Source organism: Olea europaea, chromosome 10 (assembly GCF_002742605.1).
Source record: "Olea europaea var. sylvestris chromosome 10, O_europaea_v1, whole genome shotgun sequence".
NCBI lineage: Eukaryota > Viridiplantae > Streptophyta > Magnoliopsida > Lamiales > Oleaceae > Olea > Olea europaea.
Genome location: NC_036246.1, coordinates 43251534 through 43265392, shown reverse-complemented (window position 1 = coordinate 43265392; position 13859 = coordinate 43251534). Strand labels below are relative to the sequence as shown.

The following is a 13859-nucleotide window of genomic DNA, read 5'->3' as shown; positions in this document are numbered from 1 at the left end:
AAAAGATAGATGATTTTTTGATTTTTTTGACAATGAAAATAAATTTCATTCCCAATACTAATAAAATCTATCTCTTTAATTGATAATTTTCATGTAAAACAAGTCAAATAAACATTAAAAACACTTTTATTTTAACTTTTTCCACGTGGAAAATTATACCAATCAAATACAATAATTTATAATTCTCAGAAAATAATTTTTAGGCAATTCAATTCCTTGGAATTCGTTTTCTTTCCACAAAAATTTCATCTTTGCAATCAAAGGGATCCTAAATTTTTAAGCTTAGCAAACAAGTTTTTTAAGGTTTTTTTTTTTTTCCAATTAATTTGAAGTTAATTGTACGATTCCTTTTTCGATCATCGTTTCTTATGTCATTGATCTACTAAAACATTTAAAATAATAAGATTTTTAGCAACTAATATAACAATAAGAAAATTAATCTTTTATTTTGTTTCCAATTGAAAATTTTTACTTTAATCTAGAAAATAACATTTTTTTTTAAAGAAAAATGCGAACAAGCAGGCCTAATTGATAAGATCAGTTAACAAATAACTACAATGCCACATCACAATACGTTTTAGTCAAATTATGGAAAATTAAAAAATATTTAAGTTGTCACATAGTCAAAGTGTAGTGACTCTCTAAAAAGGAATGTGGAAGGACAAACATAAACAGATTCTACTAGACTAAGAGAAGTTGAGTCAAACGTGTTGTCCTGACGATTTTGTTAATTAACGAGAAGGTCATGCCAATGCCAAGGCCAAGCCTGCAATCAGCAAGGTTTAAATTATTTACTAATCAATTTTATCTTTCATTGAATTTCAGAAACCTTCCCTTGTAATTATAACAATTTCAAATACACCCCTTCTAGTTATAAAATTTTTAGAAACCTTCCCTATTAGCATAAATTTTACATTTTACCTTTTTCTCTTTGTTAATTATAAAACTATATTCATTTATTTTTGTTTAGCCTCTGTTTGACTCTCATTTTATTGAGTTTACAATTTTATCAATTTGTTTAACTACACATTTCATCATATCTTTAAATTTTAAAAAATCGAAATTTAATCTAAATTAGACAGGGCTTAATATATTTGTGAAAATTAGCCATTACATTTATTTCATATTTTTTGAAATATAAATTATAATAAAAAACCTCGCGGAGAATTTCTGAAATTTTTAAAATTAAAAAAGACTATCTAAGATTATCATAAATCGCGTAGAAGTTTAGTTTATGAAATTTCCCCAAAGCTCTACAAAAACTTCCACAAATGAGCCAATGGAAGACTGAAGACTGCTTCATATTCAAACATGCGGGCTAAGGGCCCCACAAGAAGTCAAATGTCATGACTTGACCAAACGCAGAGGCCCCATCCTACCCACCTGTTCCAACCCTTCTTCACATTACCTTCGTTTATATATTCAGAATGTTCTTAACTTTTATTTTTCAAACTTAACCTAATTTTCTATTAACCTTTTCACACTCAAAAACAAGAAGCAGGTGGGGAAAGATATTGGAACCATGGAATCGAATGATATTAACAGTGTAACTGATGTTAAAGATGAAGAAGATGGTGTTCTTCTTCCAGGGTTTCGATTTTATCCCACCGATGAAGAACTTGTAGAGTTTTATCTTCGAAGAAAGGTCGAGAACAAACCGATTAGTATTGAACTTATCAAGCAGGCTGATATCTACAAGTACGATCCATGGGACCTTCCAAGTATGTCATGATTTCATGCTTTATTTCCGAACTTCTCGTGTTTTCTTAAATTTTTGGCCTTTTTTTTTTAATGAATGAAAACCTAACATTTTATGAGATCTACCGATTTGTAAGCTTTTTATTTATTTATTGTGGACATTCAGAAGGCAGCAACGTAGGGGAGAAGGAGTGGTACTTCTTTTGCAAAAGGGGAAGAAAATACAGAAATAGCATAAGACCCAATAGAGTGACAGGTTCTGGGTTTTGGAAAGCAACTGGAATTGATAAACCAATCTATGGAGAAGGCCGTGATTGCATTGGCTTAAAGAAATCACTGGTTTATTACAGAGGAAGTGCTGGGAAAGGCACCAAAACTGATTGGATGATGCACGAATTTCGTCTTCCGGCTACTCATCACAGCAATACAAAACAACTAATTGATAATCAATGCACTGCTCAAGAAGCTGTAAGAAATTTCTGAAAAATCCAATTATTATTACTATTTTATTTTTTTTGGGTTTTTTTGTTATGTTTGGTTTTTTTGAGATGAGTTTTCCTTACACAGGAAGTTTGGACACTGTGTAGAATATTAAAGAGAAATGTTTCCTACAAAAAGTGCGTACTAAATTGGAGAGAAATGTCTGGTAAGAAGAGTAATCCAGCGGATTCAAGCTCCAAATCATGCAGCATGAAATCTGATCAAAGCTTTATCAGTTTCAGTGATCCTGATTATCAGATCAAGAAACCCTTTTCCAATCATGTGGAGAATATTGCAAATCAACAGTTTATAGGGCACTTCAATCCAGTATATGGTCAAGCACCATCTTCAATATATTCAACATCTGTGTGTTCATCGGACACGAACGAGTTGTCAAGGCATTCAGACTGGGAGGATCTTAGATCGATCGTGGACTCTGCTATTTATCCCTCCTGTTTTTAAAATGATTTGCATATCTATGAGTTTATAAATTGAAATAATTACGTCGATTTTGCTTGGTTAAAAAATCAAATTTTTAGTAGATTTTTATAAGGGTTACGTGGTGTGAGGTTGAAAAGTTGATGAAAGTGTTGGAGTCCAATAAAATACATGATTGAAAATGAGTTTGAGAAAAATAAGTATTAAAAAATTAGGGCCAAACAGATTAATAATCAAACAACAAATTATAAATTTGTTTATTATTATTATTATTATTTTAATATACCATCTTTTGCGACATATTCATTACATGAAAAATTACACAAAATTATGAAATATCATATTGTTCCATGTAACGTAGGGCAACTTATAAAATTACCCTCAAAATTAAAATTAGGGGTGTTTTGAAAAATCATATGAAAAGTTTTTTAAAAGTAAAAAATACTTTGTGAAATTAAAAATGACACAATGTCACTTTTTTTGACACAATATCACTTTTAAAACTTTAGTGTCACTTTTTTATTAAAAAATGACATACAATCTCACTTTTATTAAAAAAAAAATGAAGTTTGTCATTAAAAAAAGTGATAGAAATTTCAAGTAGGTGATCGAAAAAAAAGTGATAAATACTAAAAAAAAAATGACGAATTTAAAAAGGTGGCAAACACTAAAAAAAAAATGACGAATTTTTTCAAAAAATAAGTGATAGAAATGAAGAAGGTGACAAACACGAAAAAAAAACGATGGAAAAATGCCCAATTTCAAGTAAAGGAATGTACAACAAACAATGAATTGCAAATGTATGTTACAAGAAATGGCGACACATCTCTATCTACGACCGTCTGTACTACAAAACTAGCAGCAATCCATATAGTTGCAACTAAGAATATATAAAACAATCCCACAGCCCATATCCACACTTGACTTTTCATTTCTTCAAGTCCAATTTTTGAACTTCAAATCCCCTTCTTATGCTTAAACGCCCAGTACAAGCACTAGCTTAAACATACACCAGCCATTCATCCCACCACAAACAGCTAAGTCAGTATACAAAATGATACCAAATAATGATAGATTTGGCAAAAATAAATAAATAAATAAATAAATAAATAACACAACATTAGCGTAGCATTTTAATCAATACCAACATTGCAAGCACTAGAACTCACTGAAGGATTAATCTCCCCTAATCCGCCAATGACACTCTGGTCTCCACCCATAAACTTCTAAATCAATTTCGCAGAAAAGTTAATGCAATTTCCTTTGCAAAGCCAAGCATCTACATGCGAGAAATTCAACTTAACTTGAAAAGCTAAACGACCCCAAAAATATCTCCACTTATTAGCAGAATCCTATCATCTCTTCCTTCCGCTGCCCAACACGACGACCTTGAAAACATGAGCGTTGGGGGTCTCTTTTCAATCAATCATAGCATGGGCAAATGATGTGGTGTCGGAATTTGAAGATCATCGGAACTTGGACCATAATGTTGAAATTAAATTTTTAATCAGGCTAAGAATCAAGAATCACATATAATTATAAATTGATATATCGAATTCATACATGCAGAAGTCATTGTTGATATGAATAATAGTTGTAATAGTAGCCAGATCTTCCCCTCATTGCTCCCCACAAAGTATTAGCTATCAATGGGGCAAGCTAATGAAAATACAATGTGGAGAGGAGGGGGGACCTAACTTTTATATAGGAATTTATTTAGTCGTCCCATTATCGACTAAAACCTTAATTAGGGTTTACGCACAATTTCGACCCACATACTTGAAAATTACCACACCAAATAAATTACAACCCGTAAGGTGCAAAGGGCCCAATTGATCACTTAATAAATTTGGCCCAAACACAAATATCATTATGAGTCATATATCTAACCTGTAAAATTTTCAATCGACGGTGAAGCTCACATATAGAATTATTAATTATTCCAACATTCTCCGACTTGGGCAAATATTTGATTGCTATAACAAAACTTTTAACACCCGGGTTAGAGTACATAGATGGCCACAAAAGTATAGCTCCAATGATGACACCTTATGTAACATGATTCGATCCAACAAGAACATTAACACCGAACATGGAAGTCATTACACCAATTAAGCGATGTAAGACCATTCTACAGTTACAAATGCCAACATTCTTATTGACATGGATCCCCATCCTCGAACCAATGTGGTAGTATGTGGTATGAACTTAGCACCAAATGTGATCAAAACTGTGCTAATTAATATCGGTCCTCATAATGCTTCAGATCAAAATGAAGCCATATGTCTCTAAAAGAGACTCATCTTATGTCTTTATCTGTCATATCTCGAGATCACAATAATATTATAATAAAAAGACATAAGTCAAATGCATGCTCAAAATAGTTCGTGGATAGGGAAAAAAATATTTTATTATCAGAAGGGGCTGTACCCGAAAACATATGGGTTGCCTACGTACCTCGCAAAGGGATCAAGCCCAAAACGTAGTTCTTTACATAAATAACTCCCACTAACCAAAAATATCAAATGTTTCCACAATACCCTTATTAGCAACATGCGTCTTAAAGACTTTTGGAGCGAGTCCCTTAGTCAAGAGATCTGCAATTATTGCCTCCGTATTGATATGCTTTATTTTCGTCTGCCCTTCTTTGACTCTGTCTCTAACAACCAAATATTTGATATCAATATATTTTGATCCACCAGAACTTTAATTATTCTTTAAAAAGAATACTGCTGCACTATTATCACAGTAGATGGTGATCGATTTTGAGATGGAATCAACAACTTTCAAGCCAGAGATAAAATTTCTTAACCAAACAGCTTGGACTGTAGCCCCATAACACGCTACAAATTCAGCTTGCATAGTAGAAGATGCCACTAGAGTCTATTTAGTACTTTTCCAAGAAATAATACCACCAGCTAATGTGAAAATATAACCTGAGGTTGATTTCAAATCATCTTGACATTCAGCAAAATCAGAATCTGAATATCTTACCACCTCAAGATTATTTATACGCTGGAATGTAAGCATATAACTTTCAGTTTTTTTCAAATATCTCATAACTTTCTTGGTTGCTTTCTAATGCTCTTGTCCTGGATTAGACTGAAATCTGTTAAGGACACTGACTGCATAGGCTATATCCAGTCTAGTGCAAACTTTAGCATACATTAAACTCCCCACAACACTAGCATATGGAATTATCTTCATAGATTCCCTTTCTAGCTCATTCCTTGGGCATTGAGTTTTGTTAAACTTATCTCTTTTTATGATAGGTACATCACTAGGTGCACAGTTCTGTATATTAAACATTTCTAGAAAATTGGGTTAAGCAAATTAGATCGTGCTACTTTGAAATTCGATGGTGTTTTTCGTAGCAGTCTAACGGGTTGGTTGACTTTTGGACATACTTCATTTGCTTTGCTTTTCTTATTCGGACACGTCGTATATAACCCTTCTGAGAAAGTCCCAGTAAGCAACGATTTCTATCACGATGTATGTCAATGTCAATCACATAAGAAGCTTCTCCAAGATCTTTCACCTCAAATTTAGCAGACAATATTTTTTTATCTCATGAAACAACCCCAAGTTACTGCTAGCAAGCAAAATGTCATCAACATATAGGACAAGAAAACTAAAATTTCTCCAAGTGGTTTTGAGATAACTGCATTGATCAACAGTATTTTCAACAAAATCAAGAGACGTCACAACCTCGTCAAACTTTAAATACCACTGTCGAGATGCTTGCTTGATGCCATATAAGGATTTATTTAACTTACATACCAAGTTTTCCTTTCCTTTCACAACGACACCTTCAGGTTGTCTCGTGTAAACCTTTTCAGAAAGATCTTTACTCAGAAAAGTTGTCTTAACATCCATTTGACGAAGCTCCAAAATTATAGTGTGTCACAAGAGTTATGATAATTAGAAAAGAATCTTTCGACGAAACAGGGGAGAAGGTTTCAACATAATCAATGCCCTCTCGTTGAGTGAAACCTTTTGCAACCAGTCTTGCTTTCTTTCTTTCAAAATTTCCTTTTGAATCTAATTACTTTTGAAAATTCACTTGTTATCTATAACTTTAGCATTTGGATAAAGTTCAACAAGATCCTAAACTTTATTCTTTTCCATAGAATCATTTCATCTTCTACGGCAACTATCCATTTATTTACCTCAGGACTTGTCAATACTTGATTATAAGTTACATGATCAACAATATGCACAATATTAAAATCACTCTCCAATAAATATATAATATAATCACCTGGCAATGCGGATCTCCTTTCTCTTCGTGATCTCCTAACTTGTGGCTTAGAAACTGACTCAATCGTTGTTAGGGGGATTAGAAGTTCCCATTGGTTTCTTGGTTCTTTATTAACAACTTCAACTGGTTAAGAACTAACTCTTTCATGTATAAGAGGAATTGGAACAACAACTTGACTTAGTTCAACAAAAAATTCTAACAATGTGCTACTCCCACTATCTCCAATATCATTCTCCAGAAATTTAGCAGTAATGGACTCCACGATTTGGACAGTAAAACTTATATCCTTTTGATCTGTCCGGATACCCAATAAAGTAGCCAGGATATGACTTAGGGTCTATTTCTTTTCAAATGGATTATAAATCCTAACCTCAGCTGGACATCCCCAAACCTTAAAGTAAGCCAAACTTGGCTTACTTCCTATCTATAATTTAAAAGGTGTCTTTGCAACAGATTTACTTGGAACTTTGTTCAAAATATACATAGCAATTTTCAAAGCTTCACCCCACAAATATTCAGGAAAATTTGTTTTACTCATCATATTTCTAACCATATCTTTTAGAGTTCAATTACGTCTTTTAGAAAAACTATTCTGCTCAGGTATCCCTGGCATGGTGTATTGGGGCACTATTCCACAATCTTGTAAAAACTTTGAAAAATCACCCATAGTTTGACCAGACTCGTCGTATTTCCCATAGTACTCACCACCACGGTCAGACCTTAAAACTTTGATACTTTTTCCACATTGTTTCTCTACTTCCAGTTTGGTAACTTTGAATTTCTCAAGTGCATGCGATTTATTGTTAATCAAGTAAACATATCGAAATCATCAATGAAAGTTATGAAATATTTATTCCCACATATAGTGGAAGGCAAAGGTCCACTGATATCAGTCTGTATCAAGTCTAAAATTCCATTACTCCTAGTTGAACCCTTCCTTGTAGATTTAGTTAGCTTTCCTCTTATACAATCTACACAGGTTTCAAAATTAGAGAAGTCTAAAGAGGGAAGTATCTTATCTTTTACTAATCTTTCCATTCTATCCTTAGAAATATGACATAAGCACTTATGCCACAATATAGAGAATGATTCACGAATTAAAGCTCTTTTCTTTGATACATTTGTAATACACGAGACATCACCAAGAGGAGCCAAAGATAATTTATATAAACCATCACATAAAATATCATTCCCAATCAAACGAGAATCATTAAATAACTCAACCATTCCATTACCAAAATTAAATGTAAAACCACAAGCATCAAGTTTCGATATAGAAATTAAATTCCGTCTCATTTGCGGTACATAAATTGTATTTTCCAAAACAAGGCTCTAAAATCAACTTCACTACTCCTATAAACTCAACCTTCACTTGAACTCCATTTGTAACGCTTAAGCTTACTTCATTCTCATTTGGCCTTCGTTTGCTTGTGAACCCTACAAGGAATTCGCAATACAAATATTAGCTCCCGAGTCTAACCACCAAGAATTCAAAGGCACATCTACTAAAGAAGATTCAAAACAAACTAAGGCCAAGGGAATACCTGGAGAACTCTTCTTCTTTTCCAACCAAGTCTTGAACTTAAAACGGTCTTTCTGCCAGTGACCCTTCTTTTTACAGAACTTGCATTGATCATTTTTCTTTACAACTCCTTTGGGACCACTACATTTTTTATTCTATTAACTTCGGTGGAACTTATTACCCTTACGAAACTTAGGTTTATGATTATGAGAAGGCCCCTTATTCTGTGATGGCTGAAAAGCTAATTGCACAGTTTCAACAGCTGCACGGCGCATCCTATACTCTTCTTGGACACACACTGCTATGAGGTCATTCAAATCCTATTTATCCCACTGAGCATTGTAAACAACCATAAGCTAATTAAACTTGCTAGGAAGGTTATTCAAAACATGATAGACCAGGAAATGCTCTGTAATAGGAATGTCAAGAGCATTTAACTTAAATGATATATTTATCATTTTCATGACATGCTCCCTAACACCGCTTGTGCCATCATATTTCATGCTCATCAATTTATCCATCAGATCCCCAATTTCGATTTTATCAGACTCAATAAATTTTTCTCCTATGACATCCATAAAACTTTTGGTATTTTCATTATCGGGTATGACACCTAGAACGGAATCAGATATGGATTACTTAATGATTTTCAAACAGAGTTTGTTAGCCCTTTCCCACTTTTCATGCTCGGCTACATATTCAACAGTACTCTTATCTGTGGATTTCTCAAACTTTTTCTCCAATGCAAAATCCAAGCCTAAAAGACCAAGTATTATTTCTACGTCTCGTTTCAATCTCACATAGTTATTTCTAGTCAAGGTCTCAATAGCAGACAATTGATTTGAAAGAGATGAGGCATTATAAACTGTGAAAACATAAAGTATCATATTCGATATCATCCAAACATAATGCATGTAGTCAAACGGATGATAAAATATTCAACTAATTAATATGGGCTATTAATTAGATAATCCGTAATTTAAATCGAAACATATGAATTTTATTACGGTAAAAGCCTAGATGCATCATCATAAAGTCACATTTGGGTCGACAATACAACATGCTATAAGGTACTCTTAAAACACACATGTAGCCAGTTAAACAAAATTACACCGATTTTCGAAAACACCAACACCTTTGGGGAGAATGAAATTTCTAAACCAAAATGAGCTCGTTAACTGTCTTATGCTATTTTTCAAAACTATTACATATAATAACATCTTTGGGCAAGATATTACATGCAATAAATCAAAACTTTTGTGCAAAAAAAAATAAAATATTTTATTGTAGAGAAAACCGAATAAATAAAAATGAGTGTGCCACTTTGGCAGCTACCACCCATTTTTATTTCAAAATATTTCTCTTTCAGTGGGAAAATAAGAATCGTCTCAATGCTCATAAAAAAAAATTCGATCACAAAACAATAATTATATAACAAATCATAATCATTAATTGATAAACAGCAAAATTTATATATGATTTGGAAACAAAATAGGCGACAAATTTCAATATTTCAAAAAATTGAAATTTAGGCACTCAAATAATGACTACATTTAAATACGTAAACATTTTAATGAAATAATACAAAAGTCGTCAATTAAATTATTATTATTATTATTTAATATATTTCAATCGAGTCATTTATTGAATAAAATTTTTAACGGGGTAAGAATTAAAATTTCTAGGGTCAAAACTTTAAATGTTCAAATTAAGAGCCCCTTATTGAAAAATGCATTTTGACCCAAATAAAAAAAATTAAAATCAGGTCCTCTAATTATACAAATTACATGACAGGGCCCTCTTTGATCATCTACAAAACCTAATCCCAATCTATAATTGCAAACAGGGGCTTGGAAATTAAATATTTGCAAAAGAACCCCAATTTCCCCTTACATCTGAAATCGCAGAAATGTAATTTTTTTTTTGTTTTGCGGCGCAGGTACTTCCGGTGCTACTGCCACAAGGGCAGCAGTACCCAATGGCCAAAACAACAGCGTTGCTGCTGCATTTTCCCGAGGGAGACAAAACGCAGCAGCAACACTGCTGCTTGCCTCTGTCCCGCCGGCAAGCAGCGGCTGTCGACGCCGTCGCTGTGGTCATTACCACCCATATTAATCCAACACTCAATACATAACATTCATCATCCAATAGTGGTTTAATTTTAGATTCAAGTCTGCAAGATTTTCAACACCAAAAAAAAAATAAATTGGTAAACATAGTTTGCATTCATGGTGGTGTTTCAAGAACTTGCCGTGGCCGTGAGGAAGGTCTTAGGCGGCAAGAATATGGTGGTTCACTGGTTTGATTCTTTGTAAATTTTGGGGAAGCAGAAAGAGGGCATCACAGCGAGTTCAAGTTATGCATATAATTATATATACATACACGAATTATATGCACAGAAACCTTTTGATGCAGGGACAAAAAGGTTTAAAACAATGATTAGTTTTTAATTATGGATTCTGATCTTAACACGCTCTAATACCAAGGGTTGCATTTAATTTTGATCATATTTAGAATCGAGAATCACAATACAATAAATTAATATTTGCGGAAGCCATTGTTGATATGAATAATAGTTATAATAGCAGCCAAATCTTCCCCTCCTTACTCCTCACAAAATATTAGCTATCAATGGGGCAAGCTAATGAAAATACAATGTGGAGAGGAGAGGAGACATAGCCTTTACATAGGAATTTATTTAGTCGTCCCATTATCGACTTAAACCCTAATTAGGGTTTACGCACAATTCTGGCCCACATACTTGAAAATTACCACACCAAATAAATCACAACCCGTAAGGTGCAAAGGGCTCAATTGATCACTTAATAAATTTGGCCCAAATACAAATATCATTATGAGCCATATATCTAACCCATAAAATTTTCAGTCGAATGTGAAGCCCACATATAGAATTATTAATTATTCCAACACATAAATTACACAAGAGTAGATAAGAACATGTGCTTAGTGGCCAGCCTTCAAATAGTACCAGGCTTCTAGGGAAAATGGGTAGTAACCGATTGATCGACGGCTAGAAAAGCTTGGAATCATCAACATTTTGCAATTTCTCTGCAGTTTTTGGATGAATATTGCAAGAAGTTGACGGTTTTGAATAGATGAAATAGTGCTCGCCGATTACAATTGTGGTCGTGGATAAGATATATATTGGGGTGTTTTGGAAGTTTTGGGGTTTTATAACCTATTAATTACGGTCCTTAGGTGATTTAATTAGATATTAAGTATTTATCAAATAAATTAATTTTTTAGGGTATAGGACCTAATTTGTCCCTCTAACGTACGAACTATATCTTGAGTCTATTGGGTTGGTGCGGGATGGGTTGTATCAAGCTTCGAGCTTGAGCCCAAAAGAGCAAGTATTGGTTTCGTCGAGCCAAGTTTTGGGGAGCGAATGTATACATATTTTAAGTTTGCATGACTGAAAATCAAATCTTTAGTACATACAGATAAAATTTGATGAAACATATAATAAAAATTTGATAAAATTTATGAATTTCATAAATTATATGTTTAAAAATGGATTTGAATTTTTTTTTTTTAAAAAAAATTGAGGCCAAACAAGCAGTGACAGATGCAGACATTTTGAATTAAGGCTACAATTAAACTTAAAATTAAAAAAGTTATGAAAAGTTATACATTTGAAAATTTACATTAAAAAAAAATCATACCTATGTAAATTTATACCGAGTTTTACATCAGAAAATTTACATGGGATATGACCATTTCGGATGTAAAATTTTGAAATTTTTTGATGTGATATCCCATGTAAAATTTTCTAATAAAATGATATAAATTATACTGAAAATTTTGTTGCATAAAAATAATAAATGATAATGAAATAATTGAAATATTTAAAAAAAAAAAAAAGATGAGTTAGATTCTTTTTAATGACGCATGTTTGACTTACTTTTAACTATTTTCAATATTTATTTAGATCATTTTGATATATCTATGATATAGGTCTCGAAATAAGTTTCGAGATGACGTGGGTGATTTGTGAATTCGTCTAGCGGACAATCTACTGAGAATTTTTAAAGTTAATGTGTTATCGAAATTCTCGAAATACTAATTTAAAACAGTTTAATTTGACAAGCCGTAACATTAGCTACGATCGGTCATTTCGCGCGCCATTGACAAAAACATAGAAAAATCAATGGTGGTAAAATATGGGGAAAAAAAAAAGATTTTTCCAACCATGCAACGTCATGATGTGAATTCACGTAGAAATAGCGGCTCCAAAACCCACAAAAGATTGATTAGACCTAAAAAAAGCCAGGAAATCAAAATTTAGAATTTGACCCAAAAATATTGAACCAAGAAGCCAATACAATCGCCGACAATATGTTAACCCCTTGATCACATTACTCAAGAATCTCACCCGGATTGTTTGAAAGCTCGACCCAATAAATTATTGAACCAAATAATTGAGACAATTGCAAACAATATCTTGATCCCACGATAAAAAAAACTTACGAACCTTACTTGAATTGTTGAACGCCACAAAGAGTATGAATATTTGATAAGTTCGGACAGTTTGAACACCACAAATATTGAAAATATTTGATAAGTTCTGTTCAATTAATAACAAGATAGAAAGTGAAAAATTTCATATTATTGTTACGTGCGTTCACATCACCTTGTGTCCTTCACTGCAAACAATACTATCTAAACTTCTAATTGCAACTGGGCTCGTATCCGAAGCCTAACCTAGTAAAGTAGGCTCACTTAATGGGCCAACTTACACAGCTATAGAGTTGTGTACCAGGTAAAAGGATTGTTACTTATTGGGCCACCAGTCTACGGCATAACCTATGCTAATCCAAAAGCCCAGGCCCATGAAACAAAATTTTAAGCCGAATATCCTCCAAATATGCGATGATTTTTGTACTCTATATAGAAAACGAAATTATCTGCATGTTTGAAAAAACTGTAGTATCGTAAACTGGAGGAAACCGGGAACTGAGAGTTGCCTCCCTCTATCCCTTCTCTGATTCTGCGAGTATACTTGTTACAACCCAATTTTTCTTAGTCAAAAATCAAAAGTTGACTCGTCAAAGTCAAAATCAAATAAGGACTAAAATGTAATAAAATATTTTATTTGGGTGAAATTATCTGCATGTTTGAAAAAACTGTAGTATCGTAAACTGGAGGAAACCGGGAACTGAGAGTTGCCTCCCTCTATCCCTTCTCTGATTCTGCGAGTATACTTGTTACAACCCAATTTTTCTTAGTCAAAAATCAAAAGTTGACTCGTCAAAGTCAAAATCAAATAAGGACTAAAATGTAATAAAATATTTTATTTGGGTTTATTTTATATATTGGCAATATATGAGAGTTAAGTTGGATACAATTTAAAGTTGGGGATTTACTACTTTCTATTAATGGAAGTTAAAAGGATTAAATGTCATATTAAATTGAAGATGAGGGGCTTCCATGCAAATT

General features: G+C 32.9%; 1 protein-coding gene across 1 annotated transcript; it reads left to right on the top strand.

The window, feature by feature from the left end:
• Positions 1–1458: 1458 nt before the first annotated feature.
• On the top strand, positions 1459–2684 carry LOC111402385 (transcription factor JUNGBRUNNEN 1-like). Its single transcript, XM_023030629.1, has 3 exons — positions 1459–1721; positions 1865–2166; positions 2266–2684. Exons 1-3 carry the CDS (start codon positions 1523–1525, stop codon positions 2638–2640), a joined length of 876 nt encoding a protein of 291 aa, XP_022886397.1. The 5' UTR covers positions 1459–1522; the 3' UTR covers positions 2641–2684.
• Positions 2685–13859: the final 11175 nt, after the last annotated feature.

Coding starts and splice junctions, on each gene's coding strand:
- LOC111402385 (XM_023030629.1), top strand. CDS start 1,523: ATGGAATCGAATGATATTAACAGTGTAACTGATGTTAAAGATGAAGAA. Junction 1,722..1,864: donor CGATCCATGGGACCTTCCAA/GTATGTCATGAT, acceptor GTGGACATTCAG/AAGGCAGCAACGTAGGGGAG. Junction 2,167..2,265: donor AATGCACTGCTCAAGAAGCT/GTAAGAAATTTC, acceptor TTCCTTACACAG/GAAGTTTGGACACTGTGTAG.